At 35.3% G+C, this 20,991-nt stretch overlaps 1 protein-coding gene across 1 annotated transcript in view; it reads right to left on the reverse strand.

Annotated features, from left to right (window-relative positions):
- SKAP2 (src kinase associated phosphoprotein 2) overlaps positions 1 to 20,991 on the reverse strand; it is a 116,564-nt gene that overhangs the window by 77,958 nt on the left and 17,615 nt on the right. The window contains exon 4 of the mRNA XM_062502305.1: positions 18,323 to 18,427. Within this exon, the coding sequence (XP_062358289.1) occupies positions 18,323 to 18,427 (105 nt within the window). The remainder of the gene's footprint in view (positions 1 to 18,322; positions 18,428 to 20,991) is intronic.

Below are 20,991 nucleotides of genomic sequence, written 5' to 3' on the forward strand. Positions count from 1 at the left end.
CAACAAGTGGAACTTTTCCATCCATTTGACAGAGACAAGACTATAAAAGGTCTCAAATTTCTCCAATAAAAGTGGAAATTACATCTCAATATTTCGTCAGAGATTAAAAACAGAATTTTAGATGAATTATCTGATACAAAGATGGAAGTCAGGGTGCTGCTTCAAGATCTACAGAAGTAGAGCACTTTAAGACAATTAAATGATTTCCCTGCAGGCAATGTCTTTTCAATCCAAGCTAATGACATCATTTAAGGAGGATGGTCCATTTAACTGAAAGGATCTTTTACAAGGCAGACAGACAGAAGGCAATCCCGGAATGTTTTCAAGGACTTCCCATATTTCAGAATTATAATGGCAAAATGCCTACATCAGAATCTTAAACTCAAGCATTAATCAACAAAATGAAAGACTAATTTTATAAGAAAAATGTAATAAAACTCATTTTAAGAAGTTTTCCCTTCATTATTTTTTCCCTTAAAGGAACCAATTCTCTCCTAATGGTAATTATGCAGCTTTGGAGTAATGATAATACTCAGGCAGCTCAGTTTTAGGCTGCTGTTTTTAAAGTGAAGCCAAATCACTTCACTTACTTGCAAGTTGAAGAGTAACTTTCATAAACTTTTCCACCGGTTTATAGAAGCTGTGATCTTTCAGATAGAAAACATTGTACTGTTGCCTCCAGAGTGTACTGTACTACTTTTAGTATAGTCTGCATACCTGCCTTTAAATCACACCACCAGCCTTTTCATTAAAAAAAAAAGAAAAAAAAAGGGAAAAAAAGAAAAATAAAAAACTTCAAACGAGCCAGTAAAGGAAAACTCACAGTTTTAGTGTCTGTATCAGCAGTTTAATGCACTTCTGTAACTCCTGAGGAGGAGGAGGTGGTGTTGGGGTCCTAAACCTAAATGATTTTTCTGATATTGAAAAATCAGAGCAGGATACGCTATTTTTAAGCAGGTAAAGAAACACCAACATTTTCATATTAAAATAATATTATTAAAACTAAGACATTATACAAAACTACAAACACCTCTTGTACTTCAGAAGGCAGCATCAGTCTAAACCCAACCAAAGAGTCTTTTTACCATTTACAATAACACTCAAAGCCATGGAAGTTGTATACACATTAGGATGACATCTCTTAATAAATGATGTGGTTCTGAGGACACAGGGAAAAAAGTTTACCTTATGTCCCCTTAATATCCATTTCAAATTGTCAAAAACTTCAGAAAGCTGGAACGTGTGAGACATAACGAAGAGATCTTACCATGTAAGCAGGAGCTGGAAAACGTAGAACTAGTCCTGGCTCTTAACCAGACTCCTTTCACAATCTTGGATAAGTCTCAGCTACTTTGCCTCCACTGTTCCTCTTCATAACAGAGAAACAGTACTCCCATCTTTTCTAGAAATGCTGCAAAATGTTGCTGGTTTCATTATGCTTGTCTTTTTTTTAAAAAAAAAGTATTTACAGGGGAAAACATTTCATTTTCAGGCCTGCTGTGCCACTGATTTTCCCCTGCTGCACCCACGCACTTCTTCAAAGTAATGTAAGCAGTTGGAGGGAGGGAGAGAGAAGGGGCGGAGGGAAGGTTCCAGCATGTGTAAGACTGGGATGTCACATATGTACTGATCCCTGCATTTCAGAAAACTACACACTTTCTTCTGTGACTGCTATAGCATACCTTAAATTGACAGAGAAAAAGTGAGGAGAACGCCATGAAAGAGAATTCTTATGGTAAATGGCAAGATGACTCAGATTTTATAAATGAAATGGTCTTCAAATTCCCATTTTTTTATTCGAATAATGTTGTCTTCTTCTTTCTTCCTTTTTAAATATAAAATCATGTCAGGTGAAAATGCTGTTTTATAACACATACTAACAGGTCATTGAAAATTGAGGGAGTTCCACCAACCCAAGTCAAAATTTCCTCAGTTTGGATATGCACTTTTTCAACTTTCACTGTCACTCAAAAAGCAAAGAAGCAATTGTAAAATTCAAGTTATTTTAGTTTAAGGACTTAGCTTTTGACACTCCACATCTTTCCCCACATAAAGAACACGTATATCCTGAAGTGCTGAACAAGTAGCACATCAAAAGAATGCTGACTATTAAAGCCTGAATATAGTAATATAAAAGTAATTAGAAGAAAGTGTCATTGCACAAAGTAATACTGTTGTATTCCTAACCACCTGGGCGTTTTCTTAGTTTTTTCTAGGAAATAAGAAGAGATTTCTGTGTCTACTTCCTGTTACACACCTTCTGTAAAGCCTAGATCCTCCACCAGTATATTTGAATATCTGTTTCCAAACTTTTTCTGCCAGTTTTTGGTCTTATCCTGATTAGGTTTTTTGGAGCATGAAATTATTCAAATTCATACCTACAGCAAAGGATTCTAAAACTGCCTTGATCCAATGAAAGTAAGGTGACATATGCAAAATACATTACCTCATTTACTGGCACTTAGCCAGTTTTCATGGCATGTTTTTTTTTTATTCTGCTTGTTTGTTCCATAAACTGAACTCCCAAAAGCAGCCAATCAATCTATGATTACCAACAAAACTGTATCAAAATAAAAATCTAGTCATTGTAAAGATTAGTTTTTATATTGCTTCCCACAAAAGTGTTTGCATCTACAACATCCTAATGCATTCTCAGATCTCTCCACATAAACTTGAAATCCTCTAAAATTAACATACTTTGACAACAAATTCTCAAAAACACCGGACAAAATGGTACCAGAGAACACCACACGCAGAGTCAGTGAGACAATGGAGTAGACTCTTGAATCAAATTTTTGTGAATTATCTATACCATTACAGGTCTTATATCACTACCAAAGCCCACTTCTGTGCAAGATCAGAGGCATACTGAACAAAAAAATTTAATAGTTGCTGTTCTATTTGTTCTGATTTCATTAGCATTATTTTATTCAACAGTACACGCTAGCCTATAAAACATACTGACAAGCTAATTTACCTCTGGATATGAAAGGGAAATACCCCACATAAGGATAACTTGGTTCAAAATATTTACAGATCACTGGTATATTACTTAGAACAACCTTACAGATGAAGAAACTAACATGAAAAAGCCGTCAGAGCTAGACAATTGACTCTCAGTCACAAAGAATTCATTAATAATTTCACGAGGACCATCAATGTAATTATCAAACCAAAAGAACAAATTATGGCCACATCTACACAACTGTAGAACCCAGAATAGGTAGTTATGATATAACACACTTTTCCTTATTATAATGTTACCTCATAATAGCATTGTTCCATTTTGCTCATTAGAAGGCAAGGGGAACCCAAGCAACAACCTAAACCACTCCAGTTCTGAATGAAACCATATTCTTCTCAGTTTTAAGGTGATTTTCATCCATTTAGCTTGTTCAGCTTCATACACATGATTTTCAGGTTTTTAAATGTTTTGACTCAACGGATCTGCTTTTTGTACAGTATTTTCACCTTCCTGGTTTATATTTGGAAAATTTATTCATTATTCATTTATTTTTAACTGAAGAACTGAATCACCTCTAACTACAAATAGGGTGAAAAAATTCTCTGCCTGACATTCTTAATCATAGATCTTGGGAAAGGAGAAGCCAGTTATAAAAAAGACTAACCTATAGATAGGCTCAGACACTCAAGGCCCTTTCTAAAACATAACAAGCAGCTAGTTGATCTCAACACTATGTTATGAATCGCTGCACCTCATTATCAATCCTTGAAAAGGAAAACAAACCTTCCTCAAAATGTCTGTTTCCGAAGGACAAAGGCAATTAACAGAGGCAGGTGGAAAAAAAAAATCCAACAAAAAAACAATGACAGTGTATTACAGTGACAGGGGGATTTAAAGATGCCATGTGCATTAGGTTATATTTCCTAAATTAGGGCTTAAAGGCAAGAAGAACTGTAGATTCCTGTCCAAAGTTGAATCTACCCCAGGTTGAAAACATCCTGGAAGCACAACAAAGCTGGATTAATTTCTCTTCCCAATATACACATTAGTAAAGGTAGGAACCCTTGTAAACTCCATCTTAAAAAAGGTAATAAAATGTTGTTAATATAAACATGGTGGTAATGTCTAAGTTATGGCCTTAGTCTACCCAAAAATAGACATAGCCATACTGCCTTGAGCCTTCATACTATTCAGTGTTCTGCATATCTTAAAGCTCTTTATTTCTATTCCTCTTGAACTCTAAAAACAAAAATGAGCCACAATAATTGAATAACATATTATTTATATGTATTAGGGCTATGCTCATACACAAGTCAGTCACCCAATATCTCAATGACTGTTAATGAAACTGAAAGTCTAATTAGCAAGATGAGGGGAATAACCCCAGCATTCTGGCCCACCTCCAGTATGAATAATTGCTTCTACCTATGCAAAATCCCCCCTGTCATTTCAATTAGGTAAAATATTCCTCACATCCTGCCCTTAAATTGCTGGTATTGTTTATAGTGCCATTGTAAAAGCTGCTGTATTCTACCCTGGGTACAGCTGCATTTTGATAGTAATAATGCAGCAACTCCTACTTTTAGTTACTTCCTTCAAAAACCTTAGTTCTGCAAAAGGCTGTCTGCTATCAGAAGAAGAACCAACCAACTAAAAGAAAACCCCAGCACTAATTTATTGTGCATCTATTAAGGACAGAAGTATAAAATCTGTGTAGGACACAGGGAACACGTTAACAGGTACCGAGGTATAAAAATAAGTCAGCCAGGCATAAGCATCTCTTTGGCAATTCAGCAGCATAACAAGCAGCCATCTTATCACACTAGCACAACTCTGAATGTCTCAGAAATTAAGGCAAAGCTAACACCTCTCACAAATGAATGAAATCCTACCAGCACACTGAAATATCCTTCTGAAAACTCATATATAGACACATATTAAATTTAACAAGGAAGATAATTAAGTCAGTCATCAACCAGCCCTTCCAGGGCCTCCAAAACCACAATTGTACCTACACCTAGACTTTGCTTCCTGCTCAGCAGTGTGCACACCTTGAATACCTGTTCCCCAAAACAGCCACCAATTCTCCCCAATGCTTTCATTTTGCCTCATTCCATAATATCCAAAATTCTCTTAAAATCCTAAAAGTTTGGTTACAATTCATTTTAAAATATGTTGAACTGATTTTTAAAAATCCTAATTGAAAAAGGACTTAGAAGTTTTGTAGGTTTAATTAATGTTGATTTAAAGAGGGACATTTGAGCCTTTTTATTGCTTCACCCTATCAGAGTGTTTTCTTGCTCTCCCTTTTTGGGTCCAAACTGCCACGGAAATGGTTATTAATAAGTAAATTCCAGAATGCTTACATTAGCCCAGAGTCCTTTTATTGTTCACTCCTCCTTTAAATCACCCTATCCCTTAAAAGATACTGTTTTAATTGACTATAAAATCCACTTAGAAAGGTACTCACTGGTTTGAGTTATGAAAGTTAAAAGATATGTTTTATTTAGGAAAATATCTGCAGAAATTCACATTAACACTAACTGTACTTACTATTTCATTAAACATTTCAGTTACCACATCAGCAACTTATTGTTACTTACTGTTTTTTATTGTTATTTATTGTTATGGCAGTACGGAAACTTCCACAATAAAATAAAGACCAGGAGTTAAAAAGAGCTGTAAAACCATTAAAAAAAAAGTTTGTTTTTTTCCTTGTCCTGGCTGCCTAGGACTGTAAATCTTAGGCTTTCTTTTTCCTAAATTGTCTTCTTTCAAGGACTACCCGTGTTATAAATACCTTTGCCTTCTACTGACTAGACACATTTTCTCCTGTAAACTTGCTTCCTGTGGGAAACGTTACATCCAAAATTACACACACAGTATTAGAATTGCGATTGCTGCCACAATTCTGTTAATGTATTAAAAAAAAAAACTAAGACTAGAGCAGCTTTCATTTTATCATTATCTGCTGCAAAAGGAATATCACTCTTGCATAGGAAATAGCAATATACATATAAAAAATTATTTCAAAATACAGTAGAAAATAATTTCCATTAAGTACACCTGCTGGGGAAAAAGCTGCACACACCAATGATTAAGCGTAAGTGTGCATCTGTCCTTTAAATATGCATAGCAGTAATAGCTTAAATGCAATTCAAATCATGGCCAGTCTTGCTGCATATACAAATCTGCACCAGGCAGTGCTAAATTAAAAACCACCTCTGATAAGTTTACAAAAGACAAAGAAAAAATTGGTTGTAAACTCCTCTGCATTGCAAAGATCTCTTTTGTCTGTCAATCAACAGAAAAGTATTATTCCGCCATCACAAAAGGCAAACCTTTGGAGGCAGTATAGGTCTGTGTGTTGTGCAAATGTGCAGTTGCTAAGAAGCAAATATGCTTCTCCCCTAATCAAATAGCCCAGCTCAGCAATGCTGCTGGCTTGGGGCAAGAAGCAAATTCCACCAGCCACAAACTTAGAAACAGTCTTGAATTATTTGTTGCTGACCGCTGGCTGAACCCTGTCCTGATGAGCACCATCACCATTAGCCACTTCTCAGTGTATTCCATCAACCAATGGCAATAGCAGCATGCTACAGCTCAGGCTGCAAGGAATTGATCAAACAGGGTAATGAGACTATTTCTTCATGGAGGTTATTTTAAATGAATATAAATATTTTCTTTCTACATAATTTGCCACAAAAGGTCACTGAACTCCCTGCGATTCTAAAGAAAAATGCTGTGGTATCCCCTTTATATATTTGAGTTAGGATATAGCCAACAAACAATTCTGGGCATTTTTGATGATCGTGTAAATCTTAATGAGGTGGCATCCCAGACAATTGATTAGCAGCAACGTTCTATCTTCACATTTACTTACAAACAAAAAGATTTGATGCTATTTTAGAAAATCATGATATACCCATGCCCTTAAAATCTTTCATGAGAGAATATATTCTGTGAGACTAAAGACTTACACTTTTGCTATTAACAATAGATCATGCATATTTAGCTATGCTTGCCTTACTTTGATATTATAGCCCTTTCTACAGACTCTTCCAACTGAACTGGTATGTTAAAAATAGCCACTTTGTGTCTGAGTCAAGTTACTGATGAGACCTGCATTCAGACACCCTGTCTGTTGTAGCTGTTTTCTTTAAAAAAGTGACTATAAAGAGACTCCCGAAGATACTTGAAATTTAATTCAAAGCAACTGCTACAAAAATCCCATCAAGGCCCTCCTTGTCCCACACAAGATTTTTAATCTTATCATTTCCAGTATTGGACTATTTCTCCAGCACTGGGAAAACATGTAAACATTGATTTAAATACCAGTCTAATACCATTTTATTAACAAAGGCATGACACTAGGAGAGTACTAAGACTATGATAAAAAAATTGTGCTTATTATTTTCTGCTTTTAGGGATAATAACAAAAATATTCAAATAGGCTAACCAAATACAACTGTTCATGTTTGAGAATTTCCCATGTTACCTTGAATAAATTTAAGTAAATATTTCAACACAAAAGAAAATTTTTATTTACACCCAGGAATGAATATAATTCATTCATCTGAGGCACAACACTTGAAAATGCAGGTTGAAATATAAATTTAAAAATATATAAAAGGATTTAATTTCGTTCACCTTGTTCTGATTAATAGTTCACTTACTTAACAATAGCACAGGCTTCAGATATTTTTTTAAATTCACATACAATATTCAGAGCTTTGTTTTTGTTTTTGGTTTTTTTTTAACAACATAGAATAAAAATGTGCAATCTGAAATTCTGTTCCTCTTATGTGGTTGGAATCCTCAGCTCCTCAGGCTTCTTTCTCCTCTGACTGAATGTCTCTGATCAGTATAGGAAATAAATTTTGTTTTTAAAAAAAGAAACTAGTAAGAATATTAATAATAATTACAAAAATAATTTAGATTAACAGGATTTTCCTCCTACTTCCCACCCCTATTAAAATACTATTTCTAGAACATTCCTTTCTAACATTTTATAAACACCATCATAATATGCTGTATGGCAGTGAAATGCTTCTAAGGCTTGACTAGAATAAAGAAACTCAGATGTGTTTGCTCTATTAAACCACAATTTTTACATTTTTAAATCTTTTCTTTTTCTAAGAAAAGTTGACAGCAAAAATAAAACTGTAGTCCTTTGAGAAAAAACAGAGCTTTGTTGGCTATTTATTCAAAAACATGAAGCTTATTGTATCTGTAACGCAGACCCTAAAAATTCTTAGCATTCATTCATAATGTCTTTAAAAAGTCAGTTTCCAAAAATAAAAAAGAAATCATTCTAGATTAATATTGAATATGCTTAAAAAATCTGTGTGAGGGCATGAAGCTAGGACTATTCAAAACACAAAATCCTGAGAAACTATTTTCATCACAGATGAAAGAAGCCAATTTATACATAAATCCTACTTTTTCCTCAAAATGTTAAGTCCTAAATTCCATTTAAAAAAAAAATTGGTCCCCTACAATACCTATTAAAAACAACATTCATTTGGGGGGGAGGAAAAAAATCAGCACCCACTCGCAAAAGACGTCTCATCAACGGACTAACATTTGACAAAAATCAGTGGAAACAGCAAAGAAGCCAATACAACTTCCAGTGCCAAGGAGCCAGATGGCACTGCTGGAAAAATTATATCTACAGACTGGCAGCTTGATCCCATGATTATTGCCCAAGGGAGGAAGAAGAGGAAAACAAGAGGTATTTCAGTGTGATGGAGTAAATCAATTATCACCAGCTCACTATGGCATTTTCACATTATTTTTATACCACATTCTAAATATTGCTCGAGTGAATGAGAGCACTGGAAGATTACAGCAATCTGAGGCAGAAAAAAAGGTGTGCCACACATTAAAAAAAGCAATATTTACTTAAATGTACTTCTGTCAGCTGCATTACACAGTCCATATTTCCAAACAAAATTTGCAGATATATTGTCCTTAACAACTAAAAACAAAGTTTTTGTTTTGCAGTTTTACTTTTGACCTGAAATTCCTAACGTTATCTACAAAGATTACACACAAAAACATCTCTGCACTTTTCAATATAACTACATTCTTTTGTGTTTTCAACTCTTAACATGTAGTTATTTTACACATACAAGTACCAAGTAACCATTTTGCTAAAATATTTCAAAAATCTTTGATCAAACAAGTTTGTGGTAGTCTCACCAATTATTTTTCTGATAAAGTACAGTATTAAAGACAACTTCTGAAGAAGCTGTTAGAGAAAAATCAGTCCACTCCTATTAGAAGGAAAGCAGTTCTAAAAAACTACAAGGCAAGGTTTTCCCCCACTACCTTCATATGCATAATATTCAAATTACTAAACACAAAATAGACAGGATTACAAGAATGTGTTAGACTCTCCCCGTGAAAACAGGCAAGATTTTTTTTTTATTGGAAGCCAATGACAACACTTGCATTAACTTCTTTTCCAAGAAACTGTAATAAGTCCCATTTCCTGTACCCATCCTTGCAAAAGAACACATCCTATTACCTACCAAAAAGACTCTGACCACCTTCACTTCACTTGCCTCTAACCCATTTTCATTTTTATTGCACAGCCATGTACATAGTCTAAATATCCTTCTGCTCCCATTCATGTTATTTTAACACTAATCCTTTTCCCTTACCTCTTGTAAAGTAAATGTAAAGTAGTGCACAAGTGCAGATATGTGAAGGACATATTAAACTAATTGCACCTTTGAATATGTATTGTGAGCATTTATATATCACCCACGTCCAAGCTGTGAATGCCCCATCCCTGGAGTGTTCAAAGCCAGGTTGAATGGGGTTTTAAGAACCTGGTCTAATGGAAGATATCCCTGCCCACGGCAGGGGAGTTGGAACTAGATGATCTTTAAGGTCCCTTTCATCCTAAACCATTCTATGATGCAGAGAAATACAAAATTTGACTGTTGAGTACCAAGTAAAAATTGTTTTATATGAAGAACAGGATATCCCTGAAAAGGTATTATCAGGCTCTGATGTACCTTGCACAAAGGAATGCACGTCCAGGTAGGTGAAGTAAATATACAGAAGGACAGGAAAATCTCGTTTAGAGCAGAAGAGGTCTTCCTCCATTATGTAGCATAGGTTTATTCATAATTCCTTGCCCAAAAGGGGCTCAAAACTCTTTCTGACTACCAGCAATAGAGAACCCCAAGATACTCACAGGATATTACCTGTCATTACAGCAGTAGTAACGTGGTGAATAGGCTGTGCCTAGTATTAGTAAAGAAACTGTAGTAGTAATTTTTGTTTGGAGAAAATATGGCATTCAGCAGTTTTAGTCTGCTTCTCTACTCTTAAATCCTACTGTCGTACGTAATCCAAGTAAACATCTATAAAAATTACTAAGGAAAGTATCATGCTTCCTAGTGACAGATGTCCAAAGAAGTATGGTTCCTGCTGAAAATTTTTGAGCAGCAAACAATTATCTGCAATATTTTTTTGAGAAGGCGAGTAATGCCATTCAGTGGATACCATAAAGATTTCATCTACTACGTGGGAGGTTTTTTTGCAAAATCATTCAATAAACCTTTTCATAACACAGTTTTTACTTTTTCACTCAAATTTCAAAATTCACAAATATTAATCCACTGCAAGCTTGCTCTTGTTTAAAAGGAAAACAACCCAAATTCATTAAAATTAATGCCTGGACTGCATGATGCCTGATAGAAAACAGGCTTGATTTGTTCTTGCTTCAGATCTACAGATTCAATTTGCACCTCTACAGAAAGTACTAATCAATTAATACACAAAAACAGGAACATGGGAAAAATCTTTTTTCTGTTCATTAGGATTGATACACACTTCATGCATGCAATAAATTAAATATGGGCACAAATTCTTAATCACCAGTTCAGAGAAAGAAATGCCAAATTTAGCTTGTAGTTACACTGCAAGGTCATACCTTTTTTTTCTAGTAGTTCCTATATCCAGGGACCTCTAAGGCCTCACCCTTGAGCCAAAATATGAATTGTTTTAAATAGTTCTGATCTAATCTAAAACAAAGAAAACACTACAGTTCTGTAGGGCTTTTTCTCCCCACGATGTTTGTGACTACTACATAGCATATGTTGAAGGCAGACCCGTTTTTCTGTTGTACATGGCAGATCTCAGGAAGGAAAAGATGCCTCTTGCCTTGAATGCCAAGCAGAATTAATCTGTTGGACTTGCTCTCCTCTGGTACTCACCTCAAGGTACCACTGGAGTAGTGTGAAGCCATGCTATCATCTATGACTCATGCATCTTTCTGGTTCCAGGAGGAAAAGAGTAAGGAGCAGAATGGAAGCTGCCTTGCCACTGCTACTTGGCAGAAAGAAAGAGGAATTGCAGGGAAATCAGAAGGTAGAAATTCACTCAGTCAAGATAAAGCACCAATAAGGTCCTAAAATCATAATTAACTGCCTCCAAAACTTACTTGAAAAGCTTATTGCATATCCAAGAGGTAGAAGGAAAACCTCTCCTCTTCCTTTTTATGTCAGCTATCTGTGATGTATAAGAACTCCAAGAACATTAAGGCAACAAACAATATAACCTAAATAGAAAAATCTATTAACTTCAAATTTCTGGGCTTTTTTTTTAACTATAGTATTGTTACATATCTGGAATAAAATTATGATCTAATATTAAAAAGAAATAGGTTAAGCAGGTCATTATTTAGTTTTTATTGTTGATATTGTCCTATGTAGTGGTGGAGTACACACGGCTGTTTTGTTATTGTTCAGTCACTGAAGCAACATAGATGAAATAAAATGAGCAACAAACCATGTCATTTCTCCCATGAGAGAAAGGTAAATGTTAAAAGAACACAGGGGTTTATTGTTTGATGGGAAGTTTTTCATCATGATAATTAGAAGTTCAAACATTTTCGTATCATCAATTTGTACACACCGTTAACCTACCCTATGCCATTTTTAACTTTATTGTTGACTTTATTAGGGCCAAAATTTCACTTAAAACTTCTGCTTCATATCAGAAATTATTCCCCTATGTTCTGTTCAAATGGTTTAAATCAAATTTAATTAGATTTGCTTTGCATATTTCACGCGCACTTTTTTTAAATTTCTTGCTTCTCCATCTAAGTCATTGCTGCTATATGCACTGGTATGTATCCTACAAACAAACCAGCAAGCAACCAAGCAGTTCAGTTGTTTGTTCTTTTCATAAGATTTCAAATACAGCTACATATGGAAAGTTTCAAATAGCCTATTCAGTCTTAAAAAATATTCAGTACAGAAGGAAAAATAAGTACTATTGCCATGCTTTTCATGGACAAAAGAGAGTCAAATGTCAACAGACTGACAGAGTTTAGGGCATGTATTCTTCCCTAGCAAGCAGAGTGCAGCACTGGGACAAGCTGTCCGAGGGACAGTGCAATTGCACCAGTAGAGATTTTTTAGGAAAGATGAGAGAGGTGCCCACTAAGAAACATCTCAGGCAGACTATGGGTGACACACTGATTTCACTCTTAAGGCCTCTCCTATTCAACAAGAAGTTGATCTTCTTTACAGCTTTTTGACAATTTCAACAAAGTTAGCACCCTCTTCTCATGTGTTAAACAAACTGATCTGCATCTGGAAATTTACACTCACATGGTTGATCCCACATGTATCTCTAAAAAACTGAACTTTAAGAAAAAAGCTTCATGTTTTATGTTCCTCTTCAGTATGTTTTACTTTTCACTGTGTTCCACCATCTTGTAAAAGACTGTATTCTGGGTGACATCTAAACTGTCCATAAGTGACTCAGTCTAAATTTGTAGTGATTCATCCTTCTTCTGACAATCTCAGCACACCACATCAGGAATTTTAGACCTCAATTTTCCTGCTTAAGACTGTGCTGCTAATTGAAAGTTTTTATTATTTTGAAAGCAACATTTCTCATCATCATATTACCTTCTTCCAGAAACGCAAAATCATAATCCCCTTCGAAATTCTGACAAGAACTAGCATCCCCTCAAAATAAAGTTAGCATGCCAAAGTCCAGTCTTTACCCATTTTCCATATGATGGGCTATTTCCCTCCGGCCAGTGCCTAGTAACAGCATAAAGTAAAAGCCACACTTTCTCACTGAAGATCAGCTGTCCAAGTAAACCTAGATCTTACTTCCCCTCAATATGACCCTTTTTATTCAATCTTGAATATTAAAAGAAATATAGGGAATAATAAAGTACCCGGTTTTCTGCCTTCAATTAGGTCTACCTATGAGAAAAACAAGACAAATAAAAAAATTTCTCATTCCTTTGAATGGCTGTCGTGAACTTAAGTTTGTACCCCTCTCTCCAATACTGAAAGTAAATAACTAATCTTCTACAATAACTCAGGCAAACTTCCAATGCTGTCACCTCCAAGACAACCAAACATCCTCTCCATATACATAATTATGTTACTAAAACATAGTATACCAAGACAAGAATGGAGGGATAAGAAGGGCAAAATGAGAAAGGATAGAAATTCCTGGTTGCATTTTCTATTCTCCAACCTTTGATACCTTAGCTGCTAGCAGTGCCTAACTGGCTCAGTGAGGAACAGTTTTTGCTTTAATATAGTGCCTCAAAAATAAACTCAGTAGGAATGTAGTTGCAGAAAGTAGGAAAACACTTGTGTGTATACACAAAAAATAAAACCTTACACTGAACTCTACCCTCCGTCTTCAGCAATAGTATTCAAACAACTAGGCCAAATAAATAGGAAAAATAAAGGGGGTGGGGGGGAAGCTTAATCAGTATTTGTATTTGAGACTTAACACGTGAAAAGAAACAGCATGCAAAATTCAGTCACACAATTTTTCATTCTGACTTGATCAATCAAACTGCAAAATGTGATGCTCATATTAAGTAAATAACATAGATCATGGAAAATAGTTGACTCCAGCCTGCAAAGACTTGTATAGAACTTTTTCAAAGCAACTAATGAAAACAAAGTGCTGAAGACTGTTGCTTCATCCAAAAATTATAGCAAGAAAATTATGTTGCAGAAGCAATAAATTTTGCTCATTTTCAAGACTGCACTTTGATGACAAACATTTCAAACACAACCCTTTCATTTGTGCCCAGTTTTGCTTGCTCCAGCCCTACCTTCCTCCACTTCAACTATGGGGAAATTTAATAAGAGATTCTTAGACTGTTAAAAATTGTTCTACTAAAGAGCGTATTTTATTAATAAGATATAACCAAATATGATAATCTGAAGAGCATACAAGTCCCCAGACACATTTTTAGTACTGCTTTCATCCTTACCTTCTCAAGGCAACATTTCTAGACACTCCATAGAAATGGTGATGATCTAAATTATTTCATCACACCATTCACTGTGATCTTTTAGATCCAGTAATTATCCAATTACATACTCCCTGCAGAGCCAAAGTGACAGGTCTTCTTCAGAGGTCCACTTACAAAGTCAGAGAGTTTGGTCCTTTAATACTAGTGACATTTCTTACTATAAAATCAAGTTATCATACAATAAACAAAAAAAGAAAAAAATTCCTATATATTATAAAAGAAGATTCCAGTGTTATTAAATGGAAAAGTTTAAGCTTGCCATTGAACCAGTATTTAACACCTAGGAAACCTGAAAATTAAATGAAAAATAGTAACTTTGTTCCCATTTGCTTCTCAACCAAAAGTAAGTTTGTTTCCAACTTGAAAGAAAATCTTGGTATTTGAATTTTAAAGTATTTTTGTATGCTTTGGATTTTAACTAATCATGACATATCTATTTCCCACTACATATATTCTTCAATACACAGATAGAAGAGTAATAAGAAATTACAAGACATAACATTGTTATACAATGTACTATACAAAAACCTGTCATTTAAGTTGCAAGAAACCTAGTCATCAATAAGTGAAAAAATACCTCGCTCAAAAATCAATTATGTTGAGTCTTTTGTATAGAGAAGTAGTACACCTTTCAGGCAACTGGTATTAATGAGCAGACATGGCTATAGAATCTCCATCTGTTTTTCTGACAAAGCTGTGACTACTCCAGTCTCTCATTGAAATTCCATTAATCTGGTGCACCAAGGACCAATGCGAAAATCAAAACTCCATCTAACCCTTTATCAGCTCACAATAACCTACAAGTGAACTCTGCCTGTTAGCATACAGCAAGTTATGATTTTGCTATCAATCAGGCTGTTAGCCAATAAAAAAAAAAAAAAAATCAAGTTAAAACCAGAGTGCCTGGCTGTGCTGTTTTGTTTGGTCCGTCTTGTTTTTCAGTTTGTTATTTTATTTGGGGGTTTTGTTGTGTTTTATCCCTCTTCCAGTTTCTGTAGGGTGTCTGGACATGTAAGCCCATGCATCATTCTCTTTCATTGTGATTTAATTGCTGCCAGCAATCAAGTCAAAGCATCACTGAAGTGTGCTTGAATTTCATTAGATGATATAACTTATGCTACTTTCCTACAGTACCTAATAAACCATAAAGAAACCAAAACACATATGGCTTGAGGGAATAACTGGAAAATTAGGTGGCCATTTGGGAACTGAGTGAACTTTTGAACCAGAGGAACGGAGAAAAAGAAATATTAAAAGGAAAGACAGACTTAGAATGCACACAGAGACGTGGGGGTTTGACCTTTTCAGTACCTAGAAAATTACATTAGCATTATGAAAAATACATATCATGTTTAGAGTTTATAATCCATCAAAGTTTAGATACTTTGTTAGTGCCTACCATAAGGTAAAAGTCAAAAGGACAACATAACAATCAGATTTGACAAAAGGCCTTTAGGTGACCTGTGCTAATTTAGTTATCCCATACTTATTGTTAAATGGATTATCTCTCTTGTAATTAATACACCATTAGACAAAGGTCACACAAAAACTCCAGGATTTTACAATGACTGTAACGTACACATAATACACTAATTCTTTATCTGTTACCAAGCGTGTGCCTTCACAAATTATGTTTTGACAGTAATGCCGCAAAGTCAAATTGCGACACTTTCGCAAGTCATACAAACCTTGCACCCTAACTCAAGCATATAAAGAGAAATGCCTTGGGGCTTTTTAGCAGAAAATATATGTAGAAGGTTTTACATAAAAATAGAGATGGACTCAAACATAAATAAAAACCACCACGGTTTGGTTACCTACAGATAGGGACTTCTGTTAGCACCAAAAGCCCTCATCCTACACAAGTCAGGTTTTAGATTTGTACAGAGCCCTACTGAACTGAACTGGTAATTATGCAAGATCAAACACCTACCTTACAGACCCTGTTTCTTCAGCAGGATTTAAATATTGAACATTAACAGACTGCTAAAAAACTAAAATACAGTATTAAGCTTCAACAAACCCATTTATGCCTATTAGAACTGAAACAAATGGCACCTCTGGGGATCAGTCTGCCTCTTATAAGATTTTTCCCAACATACATTTTCATACACAGGCTAGGTGGCTAGACTGGAATGATGGATCATATATGTTAAAATCAAAATGGTCTTAGAATGAATGACATATTAGACATTCAAAGAGAAAAAGAGGAACACTGTTTACTCCAATATATTAAGCATTTACAGATCAGAATTTATCACTTTCTCTCAAATTTTCTTCGTGCCAAACTCCCACTAGGAAATTAAAGAGGATTTATCTTAAAACACAGAAAGACCAGCAAGGTAAAATCACCTCAAATATAAAAGAATCACACCCTCCATATTTCTACCTAAACCAGTATGAATTAGTCAAGATATTGCTGAGCAGCTATTATACCCACCCTCATAACTTCCAAAACAGGCTAAAAATTAATCACCCCTCCGTACAAACTCACATGGCATTTCACATATTCTTGCATCAGCATTCTCCAGCCATTCATTATTTAGGATATGAACATTACCACTTTTCTCTTTATTAACTGTTTTGAAACAATTCTATAATCATATCTCCTATTAAATAGTCGTATAATTTTGTCACATACCCTTTATGCAATCAGTACCATGCTATTAGGTTATAATTAGAAATAATGATAAGATTATGTTTGTAAGCAAAAATAAATACACAGAAAGTTGCATTCATCTGTAGTTTTGAAAATTAGCTTGGGTTTTCTAAAAGCCATACTCAATTTGACTGATAATTACATTTCAACCAGAGAGCAAAAAGGCCTGGTTTTAATTTTTTTTTAGTAGGAGGTCACAGTGCCAACATGCAATAAGCTCAACATTAAAAAAAACCCCTCTGATTATTATTGTTATATATTTCACAGAGTTCTGGACATTAAAAAAAATGCATCATTCTGAATCACTGGTTAGAAGGTTTATCACTTATGCATGTACTTGACTTATCCCTGTTCTGCAATAGACATAATTTTATACCTCATAAAAGCAATTTATGTTTCCAAAGGGAATAATCTGGATAATATAAAATGTGGAGTGCTACATTGCAGGAAGCATATTTTCATTCAGCAATTGTATTTCGAGATGGAGCTGCACAGTTTGATCATCATATCATGTCAGAAAACATCATTCACTAGTAAGTCCATCTAACTTCCAGTGCAACAAATTAATATACATCGTTAATTTATTTGTACATGTACTTAATTTACTGCCATATATTATCCATAGAAGGTGTTTATATTATGTATACAATAAACTAATCTCAAAAATATGGACACTGTCCTAAAGCAAGCTTGTTAACTGTTGAAATAATCAATTGTTCATGTCTTCAGAACAGTTGCATTAAGCATTAAACTTAATGAATACAAAATAAAACAACATGGAAAACAGCTATGAAGCGCAGACGTTGCTTAAATGCAAACACAAACTTAAAATTTATATAACAAAAACATTCTACAAAAGACTGTCTTAATGAAAGGAAACACTGTAGGAATAATTAATTTAATATTTTATGAACCTATTCTGCGTGGAGTTTGCAGAAAAATATCAATCACATAAACTGTTTCATTATTTATTAGATAAATAATACAGTAAGCCATTAAGTAGCACAATAAAATTAAGCAAGAATCTGATAATGTTGAATTAACAAACAATTTGTTACTACAAATATTCATACTGGTTTAGCCACTGATCTATCTTTAAAGACATATGTATCTACAGAAGACGCTTCGTTATCAAAAAACCTGAGTTTAGAAACATCGTGTAAATTTGAGAGAGCTTCACTATGCTCTAGGACCACTAGAGAGAGCTCTTCAGTTCCTTTAAAGGTTCTTGTAAAGGTAAGAAAAGTGTCCAGCTGCGCTGCTTATCTGTTTATCTGTTTTCCAACACTAACATTCACATCACGAGGATCAGATTACATCAGTTCATAGCAAACTGGCAAATCTAGTACTTTCTAAGGTAAACAGTGTGACATACCATCAGAAGGTGCTTCGTCCTCTTTATCATATCGGTCAGATGCTATTGAGACGCTATCAGGAGGTGAAGAAAGAGAGTTCTCAGACTCTTCCTCATCTTCCAGCTCTGCAAAAGTCAATACACATTGCTAGTTGAACACTCTATCACACAAACACACAGAATAAAACTATTTCCGATAGTAATGAGGATATTAATTCCTATCTGGAACTGAAAAAATCCTATTTGTCTCGGACACCGGCAGGCTCCAGCGCAGCTGTGAGCGATGCCGTTCTAGGGCTACCTTCTGACCCGATGTGTGAATGCTGCTGGAGCGGTTTCCCTAAATGCTGTCATATAATGAACCTGCTCCCAGCACTGCACAGCTGGCAGCTTCTCACAAGGGGGGAAAGAAACACCACACCAAGGAGGTGGGAAAGAGAAAACACTGGCAGAAGACAAAAAGGAGAGCACCAGGCTCCGAAGTTCTGCCTGTCCTAGTGTAGGATGGAGTTGCAGCAACTTCCCTCCCAGGAAAAGCCAAAGTACTGTTGGCAGCAGTGACCTCTGCCCACTTTTACTTTTCTTCGCTGCAATGAGGCACTGCCTTGCAAAACCATGTGTGCATTGCTCCCATGAAACTAGAAGTGGAATTGCCATCTGGCACACCTGGTATGAACCTGTGGCTTTATGCAGCATTCTGTCAATATTTCTTGCCCAACTGAGAGTCCTGCTACAATAGATACAAAATCGACATTATCAGTTAATCTGATGCACTCTGATCAGTGTCATGAATAAGTGCAAAGGTCTGGGAAAGATAGAGTGAAATCAATATTAGTTGAGGCTTTCACCTAATTAGGCAAAATTTAACTTTTTCTTCCTGAAACTCATTACATTTTCTCAGATACGTTTAACACATCTACACAAAGAAGAGGGGAGAAAATAACAAACTACATTGCTCCTAAAAAATCCAAATAAAATCTTGGTGAAGGAGAAAAAAACTAAATATGACAAAAATCATCAGACCAGAATCATAAAGTTGATGCTGCAATAGATTAAATGGCCCTCAAATTTCTTGAAAATCATGCAACTCTAAATTGTTCTGCAAAACAAAAAGTGTTCGAAAAGCACTGCCTTTTGGTATATACAAATACAAAAAGCTATCCAGAGACATCCAAATATCCTTCTCTATTTATGTGTTCCCTTTTGGAGCACTGGATTGGAAAACTAATTTCTAAGAATCCAAAACAAACCTATGCATAGTAAAAATTATTCTTCACAGATACAGAAATTGCATTCATCAGTAGGACTGCCTCACCACGGCTGATTTTTACACCCTCCCATTTAATAATGGAAATACATAGAAAATTCAGAGACGATGTCCAAAAAGCGCCATGGTTGTTTGTAAAGAATAGCAAGATTTCCATGCAGTTAAAACAACAAATCCTGGTATCTGCTTTGCTGGAGTTTTTTACATTCAAAGCTTGTCAAACACTAGCTAGGTTTTGCCTTCATTAATTTAGTATGCTTTTCTTGGGAAGCTTCCTCCCAAGCTTCCATGCCATTTAACAACTGCTCTGAATCTGAACCTGACTCCAACCTATTTTTGACATAGTCCTCTCCCAGTAGCACGCCAGTCATCGTGTTAATCTGATCAAAATATTTGCACTTCATCACACCTGTCAAACCAATCAGAAGTAAATTATTTCTCTCTAGAATCCACTCTTCCTCTAAACAGAAAAACACAGAGCAGATAGCACATGAACAGAAAATATTATGCCTTATTTATAACCAGCATGATCATCTTTCACACTTAGATTCCGGAGACCAGTTGCCTGTTTCTCTTTGCCTACATATATCTTCATTAGATGATACACTCCATATAAAAAGAGCAAACATGATATTCACAACCTATACAATGGCAAAATTGTCCTACTGTTTTCCTGCCCCAAACTTCTTCTAGTACTAGCCCCATATGTGTATATGTAAGCCCTGGTTGTCAATCAAAAATGTCCCCTTATCAGCTATGCATAAACATGTTATTATCTAACCTTCATCAAAGTGCCAGCATAAATTTAAAATATTAGGCTGTATTTCTAGAAGAAAACAATTCCACAAACACCACAACTCCAGCACATATAATTCATGGGCTGAATGGCAAACCTTAGTGTCTTTGAATGAATAAGACTTGTGGATGACAAGTAGGTGAGTACACATGTAAAAAGAACATCTCCAGAGAATTCTGTCCCACTCAGCAACACATAATTTCTTATGTAAGTTTGCATAGCTGCACTGTTACCTTGCTCTTCCACTAAATCACCATACTATCATTTTCCAGTTATACTTAGGATTCAAAATTCAGTAAACATTTCTGCTTTACTTTCATATAAAAGCCAGGTGACCTAGAAACAAGGGACTTCTTAATACATACATACATATTTAGGGCATACCATATACCTATCCCAGATTGTGCTGGTTTGGCTTGGATAGAGTTAATTTTTTTCACAGTAGCTGGTATCAGGCTATGTTTTGGATTTGTGCTAAAAACAGTGTTGATAAAACAGGCATGTTTTAGTTACTGCTGAGCAGTGCTTACAGAGTCGAGACCTCTTCATCTTCTCACACCACCACACCAGTGAGTGGGCTGGGGTGCACAAGAAGTTGTGAAGGGACACAGCCAGGACAGCTGACCC

Source organism: Cinclus cinclus, chromosome 1 (genome assembly GCF_963662255.1).
Source record: "Cinclus cinclus chromosome 1, bCinCin1.1, whole genome shotgun sequence".
NCBI lineage: Eukaryota > Metazoa > Chordata > Aves > Passeriformes > Cinclidae > Cinclus > Cinclus cinclus.